Source organism: Saccopteryx bilineata, chromosome 3 (genome assembly GCF_036850765.1).
Source record: "Saccopteryx bilineata isolate mSacBil1 chromosome 3, mSacBil1_pri_phased_curated, whole genome shotgun sequence".
NCBI lineage: Eukaryota > Metazoa > Chordata > Mammalia > Chiroptera > Emballonuridae > Saccopteryx > Saccopteryx bilineata.
The window spans coordinates 268745231-268772910 of record NC_089492.1 but is presented as its reverse complement, the minus strand read 5'-3'; the positions used below and the strand labels follow the sequence as shown (position 1 = coordinate 268772910).

Below are 27680 nucleotides of genomic sequence, written 5' to 3'. Positions count from 1 at the left end.
TTTAGGGCAGGGCCTGAGCTGGTCAGTCTAGCAGTGAAGATGCCAAGAGGGTAATAATGATTAGAAGTCCTGCGGTGGATGAATCCTGGGCAAACCCTGTGGGGCAGGTGGTGGGGAATGGGAGCAGGGAGGGATTCTGCATGGGGAAGTCAGAGAACACTCAACAAGGGAGTATTTGAGCTGGTTATAAAGGAGAAGTGCTTTGCCAAATGGAAAAATGGGGAGAGGCAGGTCAGGTCAGAGAGTGAAGGGCTCTGTGTGTCCAAGAGGCTGGGATTTATCCTGGAGATAACAGGAAGGGATTTAAACATTTGAAGGACAAGGTCCCCATTTAGCTTTAGAAAGCTTCCCACTGGGACACATAGAGAAGGGATTGACTGAGAGAGGCGGGGTTAAGAGACTGGGGGAAGCTGATAGGCTAGTCCTGGGTGTTGGAGCTCTGAGTGTGTGTATCACTTAGTTACCTGCAAGGTGCTCACCTGAGGTCAATGATTCAAAGGTTCCAGTCCCAGGAATACACTTGCCACTTAATAGGAATTTATAGGGACAACGCCTTTAGCCAGAGGAGCCACCCAAGGGACCCAGAGTAATCAGGCAGAGAGCCTGTTGGGCCTCCCTTCCTCTCCAGCCTAGAGGTGAGCCCCTCCCCCTGCCCCTGGGCCTCCCCTTTGTGAATTTGTGTCTGTGGTTGTCTGTGGGCTGAGGCAGCAGAAAGAGCATTTTGGAGTGAGCCTGGGCTAAATCCAAATCCTGATTCTGCTACTAACAAGCTGCATGACCTTGGTCAAATTTCCAAAACTTTCTGAGTTAGTTTTGTAGAAAATGTACAAACTTGTACTATCTTTAAGTGGTTGTATGTAAATGCCTAGAAAATGTATATACTGCCCCCTAATAATTGTGGTTGGGGTGAGGTGGGGAACGTGTGTAAAGAGGCACTTTCACATTTCACCCCATTGACTTCTGCGTTGTTTGGGCCTTTCACAGGCATGTGTAGTCGGCAGTACTGCATTGGTAAAAAGCAATACATTTTACTACCAGCTTCACAGATTGTTGGAAGGATTTTTAAAAGATCCTACAAATAACAGTCTTTCTGCACTGCCTGTGCAGAATTGATCCTCACCAAGTATTATTAGTTTCCTTCTCTTCTCTTCCCTGGATCCATGTTTCTACTTGTAACTCTTTGTGCCTTCATATTGTGTAACAAGGTCTTCTGTATCTCTCTCTCTGGATTATGGGTCAGTGAGTTTTTATATCAATGGAACTGTGTATGAGGGTGTGTACATCTGAAAATGTATACATTTGTATATCTGTGTAGGTCTGTGTATCATCCTGTCTGTGTGTGATTGTGTGTGTGTGTGTGGGTTGCTTCTGTGTGCAAGTTTGTGTTTCAGTATGTTTCTGTATCTGTGTGTTTGTTTAGATATCAGTCTGTCTGATAGGGTATCTGAGCGTTTACAGTTATCTAGACGTGTCAGTGCCTATCTGGATTTGTTTTGCTATGTGTATCTGTGTATCCGGGTGTGAACCTGTGTGCATGTGGGTGTGTAAGCTGTTTGTGTCTCAGTGGGTTCATGTGGGATCATGTATGGATGGTGGGGTCGGGATTGTCTCTGAGAATCTACATCCAACTGTTTCCCTCTGACTGTGGGCACAGAGCCCTGCCCACACATCTTTACTCCTCCTCCAGCTTTCAGAAGGCCCTGAATGTGGGCATTTCCCTCCTAGCCCTGCCCTTGGGTACTGGGTCAGTCTTGCTCCCCAGGACTGGTGCAGGGGGTGTCTGCAAATACCTTGAGGCCCCACCCAGCAATCCTTCTACATAGAACCTTACCAGCTTGGAGGCCAGACTGATCATCCCCCTATTTGGGGAGGTGAGAGCTGAGCATGGAACCCCTCTCCTTAGAGAGCAGTGAGCCCTGTGGATGTTGGGGTCAGGAAATCCCTGCTCTCTCTGCCAAGGTCAGTGTTCATCTGGCTTGGCTTTTTTTGTGCTTGTCAGATGCAGCCAAACAGTTGGGAAACAAAGCGCATCTCCATGGCAACCCACCTCTGCCTTAGACCTTGGGCAGCTCAGTGGTTTTGTGGCCCCTTCTTCAGGCCAGTGCTGAGATGGGAGTGGATGGTGAGGATGAGTAATGAAGCTTCTGCGTATTTGTGCTGCGCCCCACCCCCACCCCCACAGCACGCTCAGATACTTCCACACATACTCTTTTCCTAGGTGAAATCCTCAGATATTCAGATGGGGAAATTGTCATCCAGAGAGAGCAAGTGTCTTGCCCAAGGACACCTACCTGGCAAGTTAGTGCTAGCCAGCTTAGGCTTTTTTGTTTTTTAGATTTTTCATTTTTAGAGAGAGAGAGAAAGGGAGAGAGAAGGGGGGAGGAGCAGGAGGCATCAACTCCCATATGTGCCTTGACCAGACAAGCCCAGGGTTTCGAACCGGCGACCTCAGAATTCCAAGTTGATGCTTTATTTACTGCGCCACCACAGGTCAGGCCTAGGCTAACTTTTGACAAGCCATTAAGTTGGGCTGGCTGGATAACTCATTTCTTACTTTTTTTTTTTTTAATTTTTAGAGAGGAAAGATTGTGAGAGAGAGGGAGAGAGAAGGGGAAGAGGGGAGCAGGAAGCATCAACTCCCATATGTGCCTTGACCAGACAAGCCCAGGGTTTTGAACCGGCAACCTCAGCATTCCAGGTTGACGCTTTATCCACTGCGCCACCACAGGTCAGGCCTGGATAACTCATTTCTGAGCAGACTTCAGAATAAAGCTTCTCCTGACATTTCTACCACATTGTTGAAACTCTCATCATTTGCCCCTGCTTGTTGATGGAGCGCAGTATTTTTTAATTACTGACTAAAACTGCTGCAGAAATAAATTAAATGGTGGCTCTCAGTTAAAACCATAACCATCACATATAACTCAGGGTTTCGAGTTTTTAGTCCATCAATATGTCATCATTGTTCCTGCTGATTTACTTTGTGGTAAGTAAAGGTTATAAGGGTTTTTTTTGTTTTTTGTTTTTTACAGAGACAGAGAGAGTCAGAGAGAGGGATAAATAGGGACAGACAGACAGGAAAGGAGATAGATGAGAAGCATTAATCATTAGTTTTTCATTGCGACACCTTAGTTGTTCACTGATTGCTTTCTCATATGTGCCTTGACCGCAGGCCTTCAGTAGACTGAGTAACCCCTTGCTCGAGCCAACGACCTTGGGTCCAAGCTGGTGAGCTTTGCTCAAACCAGATGAGCTTGCGCTCAAGCTAGTGACCTCGGGCTCTCGAACCTGGGTCCTCCGCATCCCAGTCCAAAGCTCTGTCCACTGCGCCACCGCCTGGTCAGGCAAAGGTTATAAGTTTTGAGTTATAAAATAAATCTGTAGCCCTGGCTGGTTGGCTCAGCGGTAGAGCGTCGGCCTAGCGTGCGGAGGACCCGGGTTCGATTCCCGGCCAGGGCACACAGGAGAAGCGCCCATTTGCTTCTCCACCCCTCCGCCGCGCTTTCCTCTCTGTCTCTCTCTTCCCCTCCCGCAGCCAAGGCTCCATTGGAGCAAAGATGGCCCGGGCGCTGGGCATGGCTCTGTGGCCTCTGCCTCAGGCGCTAGAGTGGCTCTGGTCGCAACATGGCGACGCCCAGGATGGGCAGAGCATCGCCCCCTGGTGGGCAGAGCGTCGCCCCCTGGTGGGCGTGCCGGGTGGATCCCGGTCGGGCGCATGCGGGAGTCTGTCTGACTGTCTCTCCCTGTTTCCAGCTTCAGAAAAATGAAAAAATAAATAAATAAATAAATAAAAATAAATAAATCTGTACCTATAAAACATTGCTTTTATCCATTTTATCTCTCAAATAAAATTCAGGTAGCTTTTGTTTGAGGGGGAAAATAAAAATTCCAATACTAAAAGAAAAAGTTTAAAAACCACTTTTCTACCTGGCTGGGTCTCTCAGTTGGTAAGAGTGTCATTCTCATAAGCCAAGGTTGTGGGTTTGTATCCCTAGTCAGGGCATGTGCAGGAACAGATCTATGTTTCTGTCTATCTCCCTTCCTCTCTCTCTAAAATCAATCAATAAAAATTTAAAAGAAGAAGAAGAAGAAGAAGAAGAAGCCTGACCAAGTGGTGGCACAGCAGATAGAATATTGGCCTGGGACATGGAGGACCCAGGTTCGAAACCCTAAGGTCACCAGCTTGAGCGTAGGATCATAGACATGACCCCATGGTCCCTGGCTTGAGCCCAAGGTCGCTGGTTTGAGCAAGGGGTCATTGGCTAGGCTGGAGCCCCTTCCCTGGTCAAGGCACACATGAGAAAATCAACGAACAACTAAGGTGCTGCAACTATGAGTTGATGCTTCTCATCTCTCTCCCTTCCTGTTTGTCCCTCTCTCTCTAAAAAAAAAAAAAAAAAAAAAAAAAAAGCCTGGAGCACAGAGCTGGTCTCAGGAGATAACTGCTGAAAGAATGAAGGGAATCGGAATTCATTCCATACTGGAATCTGGACAGTGAAAACAGCTACTTTCCCTTTCTCTCTGGTCTCCCCTGCTCTCTCACCTCTTCCCCTTCCTTTCTCATGCTATCCCTCCCTCGCCTTCTAGGAGCTGGCACCAACTTAAGAGCTGGGAGCTCACAACACTCCCTCAGTTCCAGCTACACACCACTAACACATTGTGGGTATTTCACCTCTCAACCTAGCAGGGAAAGTGGGTGGAGTTAGACTTGAGGCCTGATTCTATGAGATGCTAGGAGGATCAAAGAAGACCTCAGCAGGGAGGTTGTTTGAAATGCTAACATGCTGCCACAGATGCTACACAGGAGGGGACACACTGTGGGGATGGGACCTGCAGCGTTCTCCCTCACCCTTGGGCTAGGAAGGAGAGGGGGGAAATGCATCTGATGTAAGGAGCCCCTTTCTATCTTCTACTCCACTACAGAGGATCAAAGGGTAGACTCTCAGATTTCAGGACTCCTTTGAGAAGCTGGTTAAAGCTGAGGACCCTTTGCCCAGAAAAACACATGAAGGTACATTCAAAGTGAATCAGAACATTTCTGGAGGTTTCTGGAGGCCTAGCTGTGACCTCAGAATAAATACTCCCCCTTTCCAGGGTCTTAACTGCCAACTTAAAAAAAAATTTTTTTAATTGATTTTTAGAGAGAGAGGAATTGGGCAGGGTGGAGTGGGTGGACAGAGAGAAATATCAATTTGTTGTTCCATTTATCCATGCATTGCATTCATTGATTGATTCTTTTTTTTCCTTTAATTTTTATTTATTGATTTTAGAGAGAGAGAGACATCAATCTGTTTCTGTATGTGCCCTGACTGAGGATTGAACCTGCAATCTTGGTGTATGGGGGCAATGTTTCAACCAACTGAGCCACCTGGCCAGGGCTTAACTGTCAATTCTTTTTTTTTTTAATTGAGAGAGAGAGGAGAAAGAGTGAGAAGCATTAACTTGTAGTTGCTTCACTTTAGTTGTTCATGATTGCTTCTTGAACATGTCTTGATGGCGGTGGAGGGCTCCAGCCAAACCAGTAACCCTTTGCTCAAGCTAGTGACCTTTGGGCTCAAGCCAGTGATCTTGGGATCATGTCAATGATTTCATGCTCAAGCCAGTGATTCTGTGCTCAGGCCAGCGACCTTGGAGCTTCGAACATGGGACCTCAGCATTCCAGGCCAATGCTCTATCCACTGCACCACCACCTGTCAGACAACTGCCAACTCTTACAGTAATTTATTTATTTATTATTATTATTATTTTTTTAGAGAAGGGGGGGAGAGAGAGAGAGAGAGAGAAGGGGGAGGAGCAGGAAGCATCAACTCTCATATGTGCCTTGACCAGGCAAGCCAGGGTTTGTTTGTTTTTTTTAATAAAATTTTCTTTCTTTTTTTTATTTTTATTTTTTATTTATTCATTTTTAGAGAGGAGAGAAAGGGGGAGAGAGAGACAGAAAGGGAGAGAGAGAGAAGGGGGAGGAGCTGGAAGCATCAACTCCCATATGTGCCTTGACCAGGCTAGCCCAGGGTTTTGAACCGGCAACCTCAGCATTTCCAGGTCAATGCTTTATCCACTGCGCCACCACAGGTCAGGCAAGCCAGGGTTTTGAACCAGCAACCTCAGTGTTTCCAGGTTGATGCTTTATCCACTGCGCCACCACAGGTCAGGCAACTGCCAACTCTTGAAAGCAGCTTGTGTGGGGTGGGGGAGGGTGCCTGGCATAAAACAGGTGCTCAATCACACACATATACACAAATACACATGAACACAAATCACTTTTAAATGCCATCTCTGCCCAGAGTTGGCTGTGTGATTGCTGGCAAGCCACTCCACCTCTCTGTAGGCGTTCTTGTCTATGGAACAGGAGTACTATTAATTTCTCAACATCTTCAATTTTGCAGAACTGCCCTGCCCTTCACTACAGTTACAGCCCCTCCAACTGGTCTAAACACTGAGGGAAGCCACAGGTGCTCCCTCCCTGGCTGTGTGATTTGAAGGCTTTTCCCCATCTTGGTGTCCCTATAAAATGAGGGAAGCTCAGCCATACCTTGGCCTGGCTGCCCAGGCCAGAGTCTGCAGGTAAGAGGACAGGTCCCAGGAAGGGACAAAGCTAGAGCCTATGGGAGGCAGATGTCCCAAGGTAGAGGATGAGGGAGGACTGGAAGGGTGTGAGGGCAGTGTCTGGGTCCGTGATGGCGAACCTATGACACGCAGCCATTTTCAATGACACGCAGCTGCATGCGGCCGCATACCAGAGAAGTATGGGGCCGCATGCTGAGAAGGACATTTCATCCTCGGCTCCTGCACGGCCAGGTGCAGTAGCCGAGGAGAAAACATTTGCTGTAATGTAGATACTCTGTGCCAGAGGTCTGCAGGCCAAAACAACAGAACTCAGCACAGAGCGTCTAGTTCTGGGACTTCTGGTTAGGCCGTTAGAGGATCTTTGACCTCACTTCCTGCCGGCGGAGCAGGGAGCAGCGAATGCCATGGGGGAGGCATGTCTGGGGGCCCTGTGATCGCCATTACCAGCAACCACATAACCACAGCAACCATCATCCAATCTACTGTTCTGAGGTGTCGTGGATTTCTAATTGACCATCATTACTGAGATAAGTGAGGGGGAGGCTGGGAGAGTCGAGGGCCAGTGCTATGGGTGCCGGTTCCCTCCATTAGAAATAGCGGCAGCCATCTTAATTTACATAAGATGCAACTTGCAGAATTTCAAGACAGCATCTGGGCTCAGGTGTTTGTCGACTTGAGGTCAAAGCTTGAGAATCTGGAAAGGTGCCACTTGGAGAATCAAGAGGAATGCCACTACGAACAGGAAATTTGGAGTGCCTGGAACTGATTACCAGACACTTTTAGCACCCTGAAAAATATAGCAATGGCTTTACTCACAACTTTTCCCTCTATGTACTTTTGTGAATCCTTATTCTCAGCGTTAAATAATATCAAAACCAACAAAAGAAACAGGCTGACAGATGAAGTTAGTAGCGCTTACTTGGGCTTAAAATGTACAAAATACCAACCTTCAATTGAAGATTTAGCCAATGAAATTCAGCAACAAAAAAGTCACTAATAGGCAGGTTAGTTAAAGAATTCCCCCTCCCCCTCACTTAGCTTAGTTCACAGCACCCCACACAAATAATATCAAGACCAACAAAAGAAACCTACTGACAGATGAACAAAGAAGTGACTAAGCAGGTTAGTTAAATATTAGTTTTGGGTTTATTAAATAGTTATATATTACAATTATACATTTTTGTTATTTAAAGTATAAATATCACGAAATTTATGTTGTTTTTTTTCTCGAAGTGGCATACCACCTGAGTTATGCTTGGTTTTTTGGTGAATTTTGACACACCAAGCTCAAAAGATTGCCCACCACTGGTCTGGGTGGTTCTGGATTTTCCAAAAACAGATGGATTAAAGTTAGAGTTTGGGGGTAGAGAGGCTGCTGCCCCAAACCTGGTTGTTGCTGGTTGCACCCTGGGGACAGGCTGACACTTTCTCTCTGGTCAGGTGATAGCCTGGCTCCAGGATGGACTTTGGGCCCTGTCCTCAGGATGTGGGGAAGTCAGTTTCCTTAGCTGCTCCTAGGACCAGCAAAGAAATGTACCTAGCCAAGCAATCATGAATCTGGGTGTCTTAGAAGCCTATCTGTCCCATTAGGTCAGGGGATAAGAGGGAAAGTTGGGAGATACTGGCCTGAAGTTGGTCTGGGTTGAAGATGGAAGGTGAGAATGTTTGGGTGTTGTAGTTAGGAACAGCGAAGGGAATATAACCCTGGCTTCTTTCTACTCCCTACCTTCCTCTCCTAACCTCCAAATCAGGGAACCCGATCTATGGGTTAACTCCAGAGTATTCTGGTTTGAGGGGAGCCTTTAGTGAAGAATTATATAAGCCACTGGCAGGGCCACCTTTATGGGTGTAGTCACACATTGTCCTCTTCTTGGAATGGCCCGTGTTTGGTTAAATGTACTGCTATTGTCCTCTTGAAACTTCTAATAATTTTTGAATGGAAGACCTTACATTTTCATTTTGTATTGGGCTCTGCAAACTATGTAGGTGTCCTAACTGCTGGGAAGAAGAGGTTGCTGAAAGGCTTGGTGGGGACAAGATTAACCAATATTCCTCTCCTGATCACTCCTCCCAAGAGTCTTCCTCTCTCCTTTATAGCTAATGCATCCAGACTATCCAACAGCTCAAGGCCTTGCACAATGCTCTATTTCCAAGTCTCAGCCCTGCCTATAAAACGTTTCCTTTGATACTTACCAACTGAGGGAGAGGCAGGGTCCTTTAGGCTAGTGCTGGGCTGGGCAGAGAATATGAGGACAGGGCCCAGTGTGATTTCTGTGTATGACAGGAATGGATGCTCTGGGATTGTAGGCCAGACCAGAATGAATGAATGTTTATTAGATGGGAAAGGTCCAGCAAGACAGTGATCTGCCCTAGGCCTCCCAGGTGGGGAGAGTGTCAGCAATGGCCCAGGTTTGCCACAGCTGAACCCCTGGGGACACTCATGGGGCTAAGGCAGGTTAAAGAGGTCACATTCTACATTCTAATCATCCTACAATATTTATTTATTTTTATTTATTCATTATAGAGAGGGGAGAGAGAGAGAGAGAGAGAAGGGGGGGAGGAGCAGAAAGCATCAACTCCCATATATGCCTTGACCAGGCAAGCCCAGGGTTTTGAACCGGCAACCTCAGCATTTCCAGGCTGACACTTTATCCACTGCGCCACCACAGGTCAGGCTCATCCTACACTATTAAAGCGAGTGTTGTCCACATTATGTCAGGGTTGACTGGGCTGGGTGCCCCAGACACATGGGTCTTTACCCTAGGACCAGGAGAAAGCCACCTGACCAAGGTTAGGTTGGGTGACTAAGACAAACTAACTGGTGGGGTGATCATGAAGCCCTCTGGAAACCTAGGAAGTCCAAGACTGCCAAACCTCAGCTGGCTCCTCAGGCAATTTCTAGCCCCTGAGACCAGGCACAGACAAGACAGATTGCTGGTCCTGGCTCCTCTGCTGCTGACCACTTGTGTGCTCTCAGGCAATCACTGTCGTCTCCTGGTCTCGGTTTCCAGGAGACCAGTTGTACCACCGGGTAACACTTCTTGCTCCGCTTCCCTCCCAGCTTGTTGTGGAATTCAATGTTATAAAAGAGCTTGCTCAGCTATAATAAAGAGCCAGAGGCCTGGAGGAAATGAGCACAGCCTTTTCATGATTTGTAAAGGCTTTGTTCCCTACCAGTTTCCTTAGTCACTCCTCACCTGCAGAGGATCTGAAAGGACTTTGTAAGTTGTGAGTTTATGAAGCCCAGAGATCAGCCCTACTCAGTGTTGAGCATCTCAGTGGGAAACCCGGACCCAGGCAGGGGTGCCTTGGGCCCTCCCAGCCTAGCCCAGGGGTTAACTGAGGCACTGTCCTTCTCATCCCCCCTGGCCCAGAAGGCGTGAGTCTCAGCTCTGCAGTAGTAGGAAGCTGGGGAAAGGTGTGGTGAGGGAGGGGAAAGGAGCCAAGAGGCAGTCCTAATCGCCACATGGGAGAGGAATGTCCATTGTCCATCACAGGCCTTGGGTCTCTAGTGCAAAACTTGCAATACTGTCCGGGTCCTGAAAGAATTCATAGAATTCCCTCATTCCAGGTAAAAAATTCCAGAATCCTCACCACTTCCCAGACCAAACTCAGGACACCAGCATTTGGGGATCTAGCTCCAGCATTTGGGGACCCAGACCCAGCGTTTCTCTTCCCCTTCACTGAGTACCCCCATCCTCTAACCACCGCCAGTGTTTCCCTCCAGCGAACCGAACACCCATTAGTGGCCTCGCGGGGACAGAACCTCAGTACCGCCCCCTGCGGACCCGCCCCGCGACCCCGCCCTCTCGGTCTGGGGCAGTCCGCGCGACTCCGGGGCTGTGGGCCGCCGAGTGTCGGCACCGGACCTCTCCCTCCTCCAGCCCCGAAGCGCCCAGGCTGGGGCGGCGGGGAGGGGCAGCAGGCAGCGCCGCTCCCGCCCCGCGGCCGCTCCCTCCCGGGCTCCTTCCCTCCGGGCGTCCCGGCGCCCCGCCCGCCGCCACCGGCCGGCCCCTCCCGCCGCGCCCGCCGCCCGCCGGCTCCTCGCTTGCTCGGGCTCCGTCGCCCAAACTTTTCTCCCGGCGCGTCTCCCGCGGCAGCCGCCCGCCGGACCCGCGCATGGGCGCCCCGCCGCAGGGGGCCTGACCCCGCCGCCAGGTCGGCCAGCAGCGCCATGGCGGCGCGCGCGCCCCCCGCCGCACCTGCGGCTGAAGAGCCTGGGGGCCCTGGCGGCCCCCCGCGCAGGAAGAAGTCCCGCTCCGGCACGTCCGGCCTCCGCCGCGCCTTCAACTGGCTGCGGGGCAAGCGGCGCAAGAAGAAGGCGGCGGGGGCCGAGGGCACCGAATCGGCCGCCCCGCGGGCTAAGAAGGCGGACGACAAGGCCAGAAGAGCCAAGGGCAAAGGCCGAGGTAAGGCGTCGGGCACCTGGGCTGCGTGCGCCCTGGACGGCTCCCTGGCTGCGACCACAGTGGCTCTGCTGGGGGTCCGCGGCTTTTGGAGGGGGTTGAGCCCCTAGGCAGTGGTCCTGGGCCAGTGAAGAGCCCCAGGACTCAGTCCAAGCAACCCTATTCTTCGCTGCCTACCAGCATATATCCTAGACTCAGCCCTGCACCATTCTAAGATGGGGGACCCTTGGTTAGCTAGGGCAGGGAACCCTGGCTTAAGCAGGAAGTGCTGGCAGTCTGGCTCCTGGGACCATGAGGCAACCCCCATCCCCCAGGCTCACCCAGGTTCTGCCCTCTGCTGAGTCAGGGGGTCAGAGATTGACTCTGGCCTGGGGCCAACTGGGGAGGCTAGTGGTCCGTGGCTTTAGTGGAGGTCTCTTTGGGTCTGGAAGGTCAACACACTCAAAAGGTGTTTCAGCTGGCTAGGTGGATCTGGATTTCCAGACCCACAAAGGACCCATCATGGAGCATATGCTTTAGGTTCTTAAAAGCTAATTAGCTTTTCCCACCTGGTCCTTCTCATCACTCACATGGGTCAAACCACAAACATCCACTTTCTGGGGTGGTAAACTCGCGGATGTGAACCAACCAACCCTCTACTTCACTCCTCCAACCTTGTTAGAAATATGCCTGTGTTGGATGTGTGCTTACAGATGGGGGAAACTGAGGCCCAAGTTAATTGGGAGGCTGTACCTGGGCTGGGGTGGGTACTTAAATACAACAGCTAATTTCCCTGCCTATGGGCTCCCTTTGGTCTTATGGATAGGCAGCTGACCCATCCGAGGGAAGGCTGACCTGGCCCATCTTGCTGGGGTCACTTTTCTTTTGGCCCCTTGCTTGGTCTTCCCTTATTTACCCCTCTGTTTTTGTCTCTCATTTGAGGGGGAGGACAAGAATCACTGCAAGAGGGTGGGGCTCCCTTGGGGCTTGCTATGCTCCCAAGTCTACCTTTACTTCGATTCCAGGAAATGACGGAGTGTGCGGCCCATCCCATTCTGCCTATGTTTACCCTCCCAGTGTCCTTTAACCATCTCCTCTGGAGGAGAATTAAAGGAACACTTTAGGGATCAGGAAGAGGGTGAAAAACCTCTTGTGTGATTGAATCCAGCCTGATCTTCCTTTTGGATAGGGGCCCTGCTCCCCTGCAGCCCAGCCACAAATAGATAGGGTGCTGGGGCTAGGATGGCTGGGCGAGGTCCTGAGGGGTGTTTTAAAGGCTCTGCACTCCTTACAGGGCCTGGAGTTTGTCCCCGGGCTGCCCCACTGGGATTCAGTCTAAAGTGGTCCTTCTCTCACTCAAGAGGTCATGGGTCAGAATTGCAACAGTATGGATTGTGGTAAGATTATCAGGATTGGAGATTGGAGGCTAGTGGTTTACCCCACGGCAGTGAACCCTTTTCAGGGAGACCAGCCAGGAGGTAAGATTATCAGGATTGGAGATTGGAGGCTAGTGGTTTACCCCACGGCAGTGGACCCTTTTCAGGGAGACCAGCCAGGAGGCAAAGGCTGGAAAAGCTGACCTGCAGGTCCCTGCTTCAACAGCCTGGGTTAGGGGTCATTGGGTCAGTGGCCAGGCATCCCTATTTTGTATTTTGGTATCAGGTAGCACTGGGCTTTCGTGCAGGTCAGCCTGCTTTGAGGCCACGTGCAGGAAACACCTTCCCTGCCCCTGGCTGTTGTTTCCACTGACCTGAGGGTGGCCCCAGGTACAACTGGAGGAAGTCCTGCTCCCTTTTGCTCCAACCTCCTATTATTCAGTTATTTCCTTGTCACCTGCCTGGCTCTACTTCTTTTCTATTTATGAAGAGAAATAAATCTGATCTCCCTAATCTCCACTGGTACTGCTGGTCTGGAAGGGAAAGCCCAAAGAAGGCTTAACTCTTTCTGGGAAAAATGTTCAAATGGAGATTGGGAAAGATAGGAGAGAAAGATACACAGAAAATTCCTGGGAGGTCGGTTTCTGGGAAGGCCATTATCTCCCCTATCCCATTCTCTGAGCCAAAGACCCAAAAAAGCAGGTCTTGACTTCCCTAATCTGAGCCCCCTACTTTAAGATGGGAGGACTGAGTTAGGAATAGAATTTTGGGCACCTCCCCTCACTGTCCTACACAGGCTTTAAAAAAAATTATTATTATTTATTAATTTTAGTGAGAGCGGAAGGGAAGGAGAGAGAGAGAAAGAAGAGAAGAAGAGAGGAGGGGAGGGGAGGGGAGGAGAGGGAAGGGAAGGAGAGAGAGAGAAAGAAGAGAAGAAGAGAGGAGGGGAGGGGAGGGGAGGAGAGGGAAGGGAAGGAGAGAGAGAGAAAGAAGAGAAGAAGAGAGGAGGGGAGGGGAGGGGAGGAGAGGGGAAAAGAGGGGAGGAGAGGAAAGACAGGAATGTCGATCTGTTCCTATGTGTGCCCTGAACCGGGATTGAACTAGCAACCTCTGTGATTGATTGTAGTGAGTGATTTTGGGATGATGCTGTAACAGAACCATTCGGCCAGGGCTCTTGCACAGACTTATAAAGAGAGGAAATCTGACATTTATTGATTATTCTGGATGTGCCAGGAGCCCTGTATCCATTATCTCATTTGAGCCCATTTGCAGATGAAAAAATTGAGACTTGCCCTGGCCGGTTGGCTCAGTGGTGGAGCGTTGGCCTGGCGTTCAGAGGTCCCGGGTTCGATTCCCGGCCAGGGCACACAGGAGAAGCGCCCATCTGCTTCTCCACCCCTCCCCCTCTCCTTCCTCTCTGTCTCTCTCTTCCCTTCCAGCAGCCGAGGCTCTATTGGAGCAAAGATGGCCTGGGCGCTGGGGATGGTTCCTTGGCCACTGACCCAGGCGCTAGAGTGGCTCTGGTTGCAACAGAGCGAGGCCCAGGAGGGGTAGAGCATCGCCTCCTGGTGGGCAGAGCGTTGCCCCCTGGTGGGTGTGCCGGGTGGATCCTGGTCGGGCGCATGCGGGAGTCTGTCTGACTGTCTCTCCCTGTTTCCAGCTTCAGAAAAAAAAAAAAAAAAAAAAATTGAGGCTCAGGGACAGTAGTGAGTGATTTACCTAAACTAGTGATTTTTCAACCGGTGTGCCACAAGAATTTTTAAAACATGCAATACCGGACTAGTTAGTCAGGGGCACTGATCTCTTTTCCCTTAGATTGTCAAATAAAAATGACAGCAGCCAACACAACAATAGCCATCCTATTTGAATGAATAAAAATTATACCTTATTTTTGTCAGATTGGCAAAAAAATTTTTTGGTGTGCCACAGCGTTTAGTAATTAGTTTATGTGAGCCATGAGATGGAAAGGGTTGAAAATCGCTGGCCTGAACTGAGATTTGAACTTGAATCATCTGTCTCCCAAACTAGTACTGTTTTCATAACACTCCCAAGCACATGGACCTGTGAGTAAGGCTTAAAGGTCTTCTCACCCAACCCATTCTACAGATGGAAAAAGGCTCAGAGAGAAGTGAGGGGACTTGATAGAGTGGGAAGAGTATCAGAGTCCAGAAAATGAGAGTTCAAATCCTGGCTTGGCCACTAGCAAGCCCGTGACACTGGGCAAACAATTTCTCTGTGATCTTGCCGATCCCATTACTGTCTCAGGAAAGAGAGGGGACATTGCCTTGATGGGTCTGTGACCTTTCTGTCTCTCCAAGATTCTCATAAGAGAGGATATGAAAATTATATGAAAGTGAAGTCACCATAGAAACGCAAGGGCTTGCTATTATTGTGTTTATAAGCTGAATCACCTGTGGTCTAAGGATCTAGTCTTAAAGGAATGGGCTCTGAGGCTGATTGGGCAACTCTGCTGCCTTGGTCTGCCCCCTTCAGGCTTTGAGACACAGCCAGGTTATTGACCCCACCATGCCTCAGTTTTCTTATCTGTCAAATAGAGATAATAAATCCTTTATAGGGCTGTTTCAAGAGTGAAATGAAATAACACACATGCAAGTGCTTTGTGAACTGTACAGCATGGTCCAGACCAGGGGTCGGGAACCTATAGCTTGTGAGCCAGATGTGACTCTTTTGATGACTGCCTCTGGCTCACAGACAAATCTTTAATAAAAAAAAATAATGTTAAAAATATAAAACATTCTCATGTATTACAATCCATTTATTTCCTACCACTCATGTTCATGGTTGCGGGTGGCTGGAGCCAATCACAGCTGTCCTCCGGGACAACACCAAATTTTTATTGGATAATGTGTTAGGTACATGGGTCATTGTATGGCTCTCATGGAATTACATTTTAAAATATGTGGCGTTCATGACTCTCAGCCAAAAAGGTTCCCGACCCCTGGTCCAGACAGTAGCAGGTTTCTGTGGCTGTGATGCTGAGGACTTGGCTTTAGTGAAGTTCATCCTGATCTGTGTTTGGAAAACAACTCACTTGGTTCCACCTCACATACCTGTGGTGAGAAGATTATTGAGGGGGATCCACAGAAAGTGGGGACTTACCTTTGTCCAACAGGAGGATGCAGGCGTAAGAAAAGATAAACAAACAAGAGTTCATATTTTCCAGAAATATCATCTGGTCTCTAGACAAGTGTGGGGAGGAAGTGTTTCTGGGCCAGATGCCAGGACTGGAGCCCAATAATCAGGGGAGGCTTTCTGGAGAAGGTTAGCAGGGTGTGGAGGAAGGGCAGGGTGCCGGCTAATTTGAAGAAGAGAAGTAACATGAAGGTTCTGTGTGCCAGACCCCAGCCTGGCATTTTCATGAATGTTTTCCCTGTCCTCAAAACAACCTGGAAGATAGGTATTTAGTACTATTTATAGGTGAGGAAGTAGGCTCAGGGGCAAAAGTTGGTCAAGGTCACTCGGCTTCATTCATTTGAAAAAGACATATTCTTTACTATATAGTGTTAAGCACTGTTCAGGCTAATGTGAATTCCTAGGCCAAGACAGGCAAGGTCCCCACCTGCATGGAAGTGATGTTCACAGCATGGAAGTGACAGAAGCACTCAGTCTGCTACCAGATGCCACACTGTCCTAACAAAGCAATACGAGGTTGAATGTGTTTCTGACTCTGGAGAGGAGTAACTGTTGTAGTGTCCTAGGCAGGACCTGCTTTGGGGGAAGGAGTTTGTAGCCCTCCCAAAGGTTTCTCTTGGGGAATGAGCAGTAGCGGGTGGGTGGGAGTGAGAATAATGAGAATTCAGGAGCCATCCTGCCAGGCCCAGCAGATTTAACCTAAGGAGCCCTGGCCACTCATGCAGGGAGAGCGGTCCTTGGCATGCAGTTGTGGAGAGACTCCTGAGATGGCTTCTGTTCTGCTTGCTGTATGACCTGGGGCAAGTCCTGCCCTACTCTGGGCCAGTCATGCCCTGTCTAAAACAAAGATAAGAGTTTTATGGCCTCTGAGATGCTTTCTAGTTCTAGAATTCTGTGGGTTTGAGATGGGCTGCCTTAAGGAGCAAGCTGGTAGGGGCTGGCGGCATGGAGGTGGGAAAGGAGCGCCTACCTTTGGTCATGGATAAGCCATGGGGACCCAGTGGCCTGGATGTCACAGGAAGGTGGATGAGGAGAGTGCAGTGTAATAGTGTCATGTCTCCCTGTTGAGGAAGAGGCCTGTGTATCATCCAATGGAGGAGTGACTTCATAGGAAGGTCTGGGTTCATCTCTTCCAGGCCCCTCTAAAGGGATGGGCATTATCTACCTTGGGTCTAGATGGAAGAGGGAGCCTCACTAGTGTACTTCACAAATACTTATTAAGTATTTAACATTAGGTATAAGTAGCTACTGTGTGCCAGACACTGTCTTGGGGATGAAGGAGAGACAAGGTCCTAGTCCACATGAACCTCACAATTTGAGGGGGGGCAGGAAAAAGGGTTGAACAATTTGAGAGGGGGCAGGAAAAAGGGTCGAGGAGTCAATTAAGGGTCAAAAAATGTGACAAAAGAGAGCACAGTGATTCCAGGGAGAAATCAGGGATGGCTTCCCCGAGGAGGTGACATGTGAACTAAAATGGAAGGATGAGGAGAAGCTGGGGTTGAGGGATTTGCAGCACTGGAATCAGGCAAGGCATCTGCTGGGGACTGGGACCAGCTGTCTGTCTGGATCCTGTGGGATGCAGAAATCACCGTACCTCACTGTTCTGAACACCGTGAGGGAGGAGCTGGGTTGACTGTCATTTCCCTCAGCCTAGCACTGGGCCTGCTGCTAAGTGGCTTTGGGTGATACATGGGTGATCTGATATGGGCTCCCAGTGCATACGCATCTTTGGAACTTAGACTCTCAGAATTGATGGCCTGAAATGTCACAGGGAGCCTGCATGGCACATGCAGGTAGGTAGCTGAGGCCCAAAGGAGGAAGTGACTTGCTCAAGGTCATAGAGCCAGCCAGCATTAGAGGCTGAACAGGAGCCCACACCTGTTCAGACTTCAAATGGAAAAATCCTGTCCCAGAGAGGTGCCTCTAGCAAGGGTGGGATGAGATGAGCAGGAAGGTAAGACCAAGAAGGCTCCATGCCCTCCCTTACCTCCGACACCTTCCGGACTGGTTCCAGCTGCCTGTCCCTCCTTGTGGAGGCTCTGAATCTGCATCTGTGGCACACATCCCAGCATTCTCCTGGAAATCCCCTCAGGCTGGGGGCCCCTCCCCCCAGTAGTCTCTTCCTCTCCTGTCCCTGAAGCAGGGCTGCCAGCAAGATTTCCTGAACTGGGGTGGTTAAATACTGTAGTCAGAAAAATCTACACCCTTGTCTGCAGCGGGCAGAGAGGGAGCCTCCCCTCACCCACTTGCTCCTTGGAAATCCCCCTCTCCCCAAATCCTGAAAGCTGTCTCAGCTGCTCCTGGCTTGTCACATGCTGCCGAAAACTAATGAGAGGAGGCATTGTCTACCATGTGGGCCACAGTGAATGTGGAGGGTGGGGAGGGCAGGTATACATACCTCTACCTTCCATATGCAGACCCCACGGCCATCTCTAGCCCTTGGCTGCTCCGGGAAGGAAGCAGGTAAAAACAGATTTATTGGCAGGAGGAGGAAATCTTTGTCCATCTCCCCAATTATTACATTCCACCATACTTGATACTTTTTTTTTTTTTTTAATCTTTTTTTTTTTTTTTTTTTTTATTTTTCTGAAGCTGGAAACGGGGAGAGACAGTCAGACAGACTCCCACATGAGGGAGGGGAAGAGAGAGACAGAGAGGAAGGAGGGGGGGAGTGGAGAAGCAAATGGGCGCTTCTCCTATGTGCCCTGGCCGGGATTCGAACCCGAGTCCCCCGCACGCCAGGCCGACGCTCTACCACTGAGCCAACCGGCCAGGGCCATACTTGATACTCTTGTGTCCACTGTCCTTGGGCTGGTTCATCCAAGGCTGTCAGCTCCACTCACAGGGTGCCCGACTCTGTGCTTGGCATAGAGGGGAGACAGCTCAGCTTGCAAAGGGGTTAAACCTCAAATCTTCTGGCAAAGTGCATGATTCCCAGTGGCTACTAGTGGGGTCTGCTCCCAAGTAGGGTCTCTTACCTGCTTAGGACACCCTCTCCAAGCCTTTAGCCAGGCAAGGCCTTCACCACCATTCTCCAAGAAGGTCATCAGGCACTCAGGCTAAGCATTGTGGTTCCAGGAGTTCTGGTGCATTTGCCTTCCACGCCACCTTCCCACCAGTCCCACACCAGGCTCTCCCATGCTCTTGTCTATGGACAGTACTCTTCCTGCAGGATCCGGAGCAAGCACAACCTTTGTAGTGAAAGGGTGTAAGGCTGGGAGAGTACCCTGGACTCTCCTGCTCATGCATCTTCACTTCTACCAGTGCATAAGTGCCATTGTCACCACCTCCTCCAGTACGGAAGCCCTACTGTCTCCACCTCCACCAGTTTCTGTTCAAAACGTACGGCACACTTATTGTGTGCCAGACACGAGGCTGAGCTTGGAGTTACTAAGAGAAGGGAGACTATCACTGCCCTTGAAGAACTTGTTTTCTGGTTGAGACAAGTGCTGAGGAGTCCTGAGCTGTGATCATCAGGTCTATATCAGCAGGCAGCACTAAGGCCTGCCCGTAGGAGCACGGAGAACTGAGCTGGGGGAGGAGGGCGTGCAAGGAAAACTTTATGGAGCAGTAGACTGCAGAGCAGGGCCTTGAGGATAACAAGGACTGACTATTCCAGGCAAAGGTGGAAGAAGGAGCATATGTGAAGGCATGGAGGTGTGTACTGGGGAGGGGCAAGCAGTTTTGTGTAGCTGGAGTTCTGAGAATAAGAGGGGTGTGGTTGGAGATGAGGTTAACTGGTAGGTGGGGGCAGCTCCTGCACAGCCTCTGTGAAAACCAAGGCACTGGCTATGCAGACACCAAGGCTCTTTGCATATCTGTCCTCATGCAATTCATGCTGAGGGATTTGGACTTTAACCTTGAATGTTCTCTCTGCTTCCCCACACCACCTTTCCCCTAATGGGCTCCCATTCCCCTTATGGGCATCTATCTATATGTTAAGGGAACTGGGCTAGCAGATCTCTAAGGCAGTGGTTGGCAAACGGCAGCTTGCAAGCCACTTGCGGCTCTTTGGCCCCTTGAGTGTGGCTCTTCCACAAAATACCACGTGTGGGCGCAAAGGCCAGCTTAGGAGTACCCTAATTAAGTTAATAACAATGTACCTACCTATATAGTTTAAGTTTAAAAAATTTGGCTCTCAAAAGAAATTTCAGTTGTTGTACTGTTGATATTTGGCTCACTTGACTAATGAGTTTGCTGACCACTGACCTAAGGTCTCTTCTAGCTTTGACACTAGGAGCTGCTTCTTCTTGCAAAGCAGAGAGCCTTGTGCATACAGCTTGGTATACACTGTATGTTCAATGTGTATTTTATAGATGAATGAATGAAATACAACCCCTCAGAGATTGCACTGTTGTCAGCCTCAGATTCTTAGCAAGAGATGCACGTGAGAGGGGAGTGGGGAGAATACCTTTGACTCTCCCATTTTGCATATAAGGGACAGGATGTTCTGGAGCCACTGGGCATAAGAGGCAGCATGGTATAATGGAGGGGCTTGCCCAGGTGGCAGAAAGGATGAGCTGAGTCATATGGGGATGAGAATGGAAGGCTCTGGACTCCCAGCCCAGCGTTCTCTCTGCTACACCATGCTGTCACTAGTTGGAGAGACAGGGCAGAGTGATGGTAAAGGAGAGTCATTTCCCAGACTGTGGGGCTCTGGGAAGGTCCCTGGGCATGCACAAGGGTTCTTGTGAGGACACAGAGGTGGGGACGGCCTGGCAGGATTTTAGAAGAGGTGAAGCTTGGCCTGGGGTTGAAAAACAAAGACTTGTATAAGGGGAGATGCGTGAGAGGCATACAGCTCCACCAGTGTACACAGACGTGGTTGGTTTCACATATGTCTATCTACTGTAGTTTTCATTACTTCAACTCAAACACATACAAATGTAGGTGTGGGTATACACTCAATAAACATAATTGCACAGTCATACCGATACATTAAAAGCGCATGCAATTAAACAATTTATAAACATATTTACACTGACATGCACACAGGCAGGTTGTTACATACTCAGATACATAAAACCAGTGATTTCTAGCCACCCTGATAGAGACAGTCACAATTACATAGGCAGATACAAAAAAACGCACATCTGGACATCTGAAAACAGACTGAATGATGTGGATATAGGCACACAGTCACACACAGATGATTACATAGAGAGGAAACCATATGTTTAGGGTCACAGATTTATACATAAGTATTGTACTACACAGCCACATTCAAGCACATAGTTACAAATGTCCAATTACATGCCCTTCTTTAAGGTCATGCAGGGGCATAAATAAACTGGAGGAATTGTAGCACACAGCAGTGGGCATTGGTTGGTCTGAGTCTGAATCCTAGCTTAATGCTGTTTGACTTTGGATTAGTCAGTTGACTTCAAGGAACCTCAATTTCCCCATCAGTAAAATGGGAATGATAAAAAGTACCACCTTACATAACTGTTTTGTGGATGAAATGAATGCATGAAAGCAGTTACACAGTGCCTGGCACATAAGTACACACTATATAAAAGGGTACTACTATTATTTTTTTTAACACTATTAGTACAGAAATGCAGTCAGATCGATACATTTCTACACACAGGCACAGGCAGGAGATACACACACAGACACGTGACACTCACGATGTGGTGTTTGGTGGGCCATAGTAGCTGGAGGGCTCCAGACAGGAGCCCGGTTCCTAGTTATCTCAGTTCCACTGCAGTCTTCCTATTGGTGGCCCCTGGACTGGGAGAGCAAGCTACCCGCCTGCCTCACCTGGACTGGCCGTGCCTTTCCCAGAGCGCTCTGGGAGGGGCGGTTCAGCTGGTCTCCCCGGTCCTGGGGGGCGGAGCCTATGGGATGCGCGCCAGGCCCCACCCCTCCGCCTGCCCCGCCTCTGGCCCAGCCATTGGCCGCAGGGCCAGGGGGCGTGGTGGAGCTGGGGCTGGGGGCGCCTGCGGTGGCCACCCGCGCGTCTCTCTGCCTGCCTCCCGGGGCTGCGGGCCCGGCGGCGCGGCTGGTTGGGCTGTGCTTGGGTTCCCTTGCCGGCTCTCGCGCCCGCCATGGGTAACTCACACCACAAGAGGAAGGCCCCCAGCGGTCCCCGGGCCCGCAGCTTCTGGCGGTTCGGGAGGTCGGCGAAGCAGCCGGCAGGTAGGGGCCGGGAGTGGGGGCGGGGCAGGCGGGGAGGAGGGTCTTCCTGCCGCAGCGGCCGCCACCGCTGCTGCCCCCTCCCGGGGCTTGGCGGGTGTGAGTTTTGGGGGCCGGGTATTCCCCGCACAGACCCTACTCTTCACATGCACACAGACATATGTACACACGAATACCCATGGGCAGGCACATGTACATGTTAACAATTTACACAGTCACACACACAACACCCACTCAGATATATGGATGTGCAGACACAAAATCACATACACGTTTACACCCACACTGTCGCTGTAGCACGCATAGATCCTGAGACAGTGGCACATACATCTATATACACGGTTTACACAGACACATGAACTACATCACACAGATTCAGACACACAGTCGTACACACATTAGTCATGTAGATACAGTTGCCCAACGTGTTAGGCACACAGATGTACACACAGGTCCAGAACTGCACAACCAACCAGACTCACACTCAGGATTAAAGACAGACCCTAGGCAGGCGCGCGCGCACACACACACACACACACACACACACTTGTTTCCCAAGCTTTAGCCCCCAACAGGCTGAAAGTTTGCAGAAGGGAGGGGAGACAAAGGTGAAGAGGAGAAGCAGGAAACTAGGGGCTGGAGGCTCAGGGCCACCTCCATCTGGCGTGATCAGGAGTCGTGATCGGGAGTCGGACTGGTTCTCTGGGCTCTCTCCCCACCCCCGCTGTGGCCGCTGCGCCTTTCAGTGTCCCCTTCCCCCCACCCCGCGGTCCCTGTGGTCGCTGCCGCATCTCCCCCTTTTCAGTGCAGCCACCCAGCTGGAACACAGCCTTTCCCAGTGTGCTGCGGGATCCCTCCTCGGGTCACATTCCAGCCTCCAAGTGGGGGGAGGAGGGAAGAATGGGGAAAGTCTCCCACCCCTGAGCTGGGATATGGGAGTCCTGGTTTCTCCCAGTGGGTGCGGCAGTTGGGTATCCCCTAGAGTCCCAAAGGGTGCTGGAGGAGGGGCTATTAAGGGTGCCTAGTTCCCTGACCTGGTGAATTCAGAGATTGGGTAGGGGTGGGATAGTGGATTCACCCCCCCCACACACATCCCCCCCTACTCTCCCAGGAAGATAAGGGGTCTCTAACAAAGGCAGGTATGAGCTGGTCTTTGGGCAAGAGAATCCTGGAGAAGGGTGGTGGGGGCCTCCTCTGCTGTGGCGGGAGAATCCACCCATTGCTTCCCAGGATGGCCCACATTCCTAGAGGTTCTGAACTGAGCCTGATGATCTCATCCCTCCACACAGGGAGCCATGAAGAGAGCCTGGGCTGGGAATTTGGGGGTCTGGGTTCTCAGTGTGGCTCTGGTATGGACTCTGGTGACCTTGAGCAGATTGCTTTCACTTCTCTGGACCTACCTGGCGTCTATGGGGGTGTCTATATTTGAAATTAGGGGGGCTTAGCTTAGGTGACTTCCTGAGACTCTTACACTGCGGCTGGCCATTTTATGGGTAAAGAGACTGAGGTCTAGAGAAGGTGTACTTATCCAAGGTCATTTACCTGCTCTGATTTGAAGATTAGTCCTGATATTCAAAACAATAGTAGGAAAAGGGTTAAGTTCTGGTAGGCACTCTGAGGCTTCCTCAGAAGGTGGGTTGATGAGAGACTCCAGGACTTGCTAGTAGACTCCCAGTCTCAGCAATTCTGAAATCCGGGCTCTGTTCACCTGTCTCTCTTGGGATTTCATTGGGGGTGTAGGGCTGGGAGTAGGCCTGGGCTCTTCATCTGCCCTCCCATGGCCACTCTAAACTGATGGTTTCCTGAGAACCAACTGTGGGTCCAGACTTGTGACCATTTGTGGTGGGGAGAGAGAGATTAAGAGCTGTGTTTACAGTCTCCTGCCCACTGGCCCTGAAGGTAGAGGTCAGTTGCTCTTCCTGCTGTAGCTCAAGGGTCAATGAAGCTTTAAGGTCTTCCTGCAAAACCAATACAATGTCAGGGCAACACATAAGAAGTGTGGGGCCTGGGGAATATTTTCTGCCATAATATCAAAAGGCTTTTGGGTTGGGATCAGTTTTAGAGAACTGGGGAAATGAACTTAATTTGGTCTTTGAAGTAACTGCAGGGTTGGAATTAGTCCTGAATTGTTGGTTAAAGAGAGATATATTTCACCTCAGGGATATGGTTGGGAGCAAAGGTGTGTGTAGTTGAGACTGAGTATGGAGGTTGGAGAGAAATGTAGTTGAGTCGTTTTCCTTGTGTCTGGAAGGAGTTCTACTGTGAATGCAAACTTCAACCCCTTTGGTTTTACTTGTGCAGAGGATTCTAAGGCTCATTGTTACAGGCCCAGGTATGGAACTGGGACTTGAGTACTTGAGTGCTTATCCATTTGATTAGTCTGGGAGAAGATGAGGGAAAGAAGGCAAGGCAGGCAGATAAGGCTGGAGTCTACAGGCCATAGGGAGCTAGTGAAGGTGTTTGAGTAAGGGAGGAGCCTGTGAAAGTGGTGTGTTAGGAAGATGGCTCTGGGTGCGGGCAGGTGCAAGGCAGGGCAGGCTGGCGGGTGGGGTGGTGAGAGTGGAAGCTCGGAAAGCAGTCAGGAGGCTGTTGCAGTAATCCAGGGGAGAGGTGATGAGGTGAGGGTTAGGGACGGGGTGGGGGCTGTGGGAGTGGAGAGGAGTGGCAGCTGCAGAGACACTGTGGAGGAGGTGACAGAAGTGCTAGGACCTGGGAGTAATCGTGTTGGGAGTAGGGGCCACAGAAGGCTGTGGAGGCCATGTGCTTGAGGCTGCTTGGCTGGGGGATAGATGGAGAGATAAAAATGAGGCCCTTGTCTGACTTGTGGTGGCGCAGTGGATCAAGCGTCGACCTGGAAATGCTGAGGTCGCCAGTTCGAAACCCTGGGCTTGCCTGGTCAAGGCACATATGGGAATTGATGCTTCCTGCTCCTCCCCCTTCTCTCTCTCTGTTTCTCTCTCTCTCCTCTCTAAAAATGAATAAATAAAAAAAAAATGAGGCCCTATGTTAAACTTTTTACATCAATTCACTTGTCCTCCAGTAGTCTTTTAGGCTAGAAACTATTCCCATTTTACAGATGAGGAAGCTGGAGCTCAGAGAAGTGAAGTCACTTGCCCAAGGCTACTTAGCAAGGAGGTGGCTCAATCTGGATTCTAACCCAAGCCTGTCAGAGTCCTAAACCAGAATCCTAAGCCTATGCCCTTACTCTGTTTAGGGATAGATGGGTTTCCTCTTATGATTGAGGGGCCTGCAGATCCTCTTGGCAAAGAAAGCCTGAGGCCATGGGGGATTTGGACTCTGAGCACAAGTGGAGGAAACACCTTGGGGGGGCAGGTTAAGGACTAAATATGGAAGCCCCCAGGACTCAGAGGGAGCAGGTGGTAAGGTGGGAGGGAAGACTGAGATTGCAGGAAGGGTTGCTCCCATGGATCTAAGGCCCTCAGACCAGAGAAGAGGGAGAGAGGGTGGAGAGGAGAGGCCTCCTCACTGCTGGAAAGACACTGTAACCTGATGGGACTGACCAACCCGACCCTCCCCTCCCCAGGCTGCTGTGTACTTGGTCCTGGACAGTTTGGGAGATTGGTGGAGGAATGGGATTGGGACTTCAGGGAGCATCCCCTTTTCCCACTGCCCTCCTTGTCCCATGCATTGTCCTGTTAGTTTCCACATGGCCCTCCTCTTGGTAGGATTTGTCATTCCCATTGTGGAGATGAAGAGATTGAGGGAATGACCAAGTCTTTGGAGTCAGACCATCGGAAATTCTTTTCATCCCTGTGAATACCAGGGGTCTTTAGTAGGTCCCACAGCTGGGAGAAGGCATGCTCCTCCTACCCGCCCTCCTCCGTCCAGCTTCTCCCTGTCTCCTCCCCTTTCCTGGGGGGTGACTTGTGACCAACTGTATGTCTGAACTTGTGTGTGGGAGCCTTGGGTTTCCCTCTCTTCCTATCTCTGAGGGATCTGAGATAAGCTGAACCCCACTGCTGCCCCAGGCCCTGACTCAAAGTGAGGAACCACTGCCTGCCTTCTAGGAGCAGGTCCTACATAGTGCGGGCTCCTCAGAGAGCATTTCTCCAACCCTCCCACCTCACAGATGAAGAAACCGGGAGAGAAAAGGGTGGTGCCTGGTTCCAGATCATGCTGCAAGTGAAGGGCAGTGAAACTTCAAACCTAGGACCCCTAACTCCCAGGGCAGGGGGATATCTGGTCTGGGCCTGAATTATTCTCTTCCCTTCCAAATGGGGGTCGTCAGGGCTGCCAGATAGGGCTAAGTCACTGAGGGCCTGATACGGAGCTTATGTTAAGTGTCCCTTATCAGACCTTATTTTAATGGTCCTTAACTCCACTTCAGATTTGAAGAGAACTCTGGAAGTGAAGTAGATGACAGAGGAGGTCTCGGGCATCATGAAAACATAATTTTCCAGCTAATCAGAGGGCTCAGATCCTGACTCTGCTATTTCTGGCTGTGTGACCTTGGGCAAGTCACTGACCCTTGGGGAGTGCCTCTGTATAATGAGGGAGATTTAGTGAGACCATGCACATCTCAATTAATTGGCACTTTATAACTGCTAGTTTATTATCTTTGTGTTGCAAGTGGAGATGCAGAAGGGCCGGAGAGGGCCCTTTACCCCACATTGGGAGAAGCAGAGGCTCTCTCTGACAGTATTTTGTATTTACACTTGGTTACATGGCTTTAACTTTCCCAGGCAATATGTGAGGTGGGTTAGTCCCACTTTATAGATGAGGAAACTGAGGCCCGGAGAGACTGATTCATTTTTCCAGGGCCTGGAAGCCAGACTTCTTGACTCTTAGCCTTTTTCTCTCCTGGCTTTACAGTGGCTGAATATAGGACTCCCCAGCATTTGTATGAGGAGAATCATGCCTTGAAGGAACAAAGGAAAGGGCTTTGGAAAGTCAGGATTGCTCCCTGGCTGAAAGAGATTATTATATCATTGTTGGGAGCAGATACTTACCCGGAAACTCATTATGACATTTATTAATATTATTGTAGCTAATTCCTCCCTACACTACTGCCGTTCCCCTAGGCACCTGTGGGATGCCTCCCTTCCCTGTCTAGGGCACTCCCTGCCCCCCAATATTTACCTTAGAACCGGCCTGTCAGCTCTGCCCCTGCTGGGGTGGGGCTTCCCACTGAGGGCAGGAAGGAGGGGATTCCCCTTCTGCAGAGGTAGGGTGCAGAGCTCCCCGTCTTTGGGCACGGACCCAGGTTGTGTTCTCTGACCCCTTAAATTCTTCAGATTTAGGATTGCTAAGGTGTTTGGAGTGAGACCCAGGTTTGAATGTGGGCTGGGCCACTTCCTGGTTGGATGACCTTGAGTAAATCACTTTCCCTGGTGCCACCTCTTGCTCATTTATAAAAAGGAAATTATCACAGGTACCTTTCAGGTTTATTGTTTGCTGTTACACGAGACTCTGGAAGAGAAAGTGTTTTGAAAACTGTAAGAGTGCCTCCACTTGAAAGTTTTTATGGTCATTTCTCTTTGTCTTGCTGCTAAGAGAGTAGAATCTATAATACATATACTTTGGGTTCTGTTCCCAAGGGAAGGCCCCACCCCCTTGGGCCTTGACTGCCCATGGCACAGCAAGGGGTTGAGACTTAAAGCCTCTGACCACCTTGAATCCTGGCTCCTGGGCTGGCCATCGGCACAGTCAGAATGAGGAGCAGCGGGTGTGTGGAGGGAGGGGGCCAAGGTCAGGCCAGGAGGGTTCCAGCTCCCCAGCGAGGCCACCTGGGCCACTGTGCCCGCCCCCCTCATTCCTCTCCCCTGAGTCAGGCCTGCCTGGCTGTGGGCGTGCCACCACCCCCGCCTCTTGCTCTGGAATGGGGCAGGTTGAGGCCTCACCCCATGGAGGATGTTGCCAAGACAGTGTGTACACATGCGCACAATGTGCATGTGGCCTTGGGAGCTGGGGCTTCCTCCCCCTTTCCTCCCTGTCCCCAGGCTCAGGAAAGCCCCAGAGTGGTGGGTACATATACATACCTTCATGTACACACAGCTACTTGACAGGCCCTGTGTGAGTCTACAGTCCAACTTATGCATGA

At 50.4% G+C, this 27680-nt stretch overlaps 1 protein-coding gene across 3 annotated transcripts in view; it reads left to right on the top strand.

Moving 5' to 3' along the window:
* The first annotated feature begins 10390 nt into the window (after positions 1-10390).
* The window catches only part of NHSL3 (NHS like 3), a 30263-nt gene continuing 12973 nt past the window's right edge, over positions 10391-27680 (top strand). The window contains exon 1 of one of the 3 annotated variants that reach the window (XM_066269755.1): positions 10391-10976. In XM_066269755.1, coding sequence (XP_066125852.1) covers positions 10742-10976 — 235 coding nt within the window. In that variant the 5' untranslated portion in view covers positions 10391-10741. Of the gene's footprint in view, positions 10977-21415; positions 21623-27680 lie in introns of those variants that run through there. The other 2 variants (XM_066269754.1, XM_066269756.1) reach the window with 2 other exon arrangements.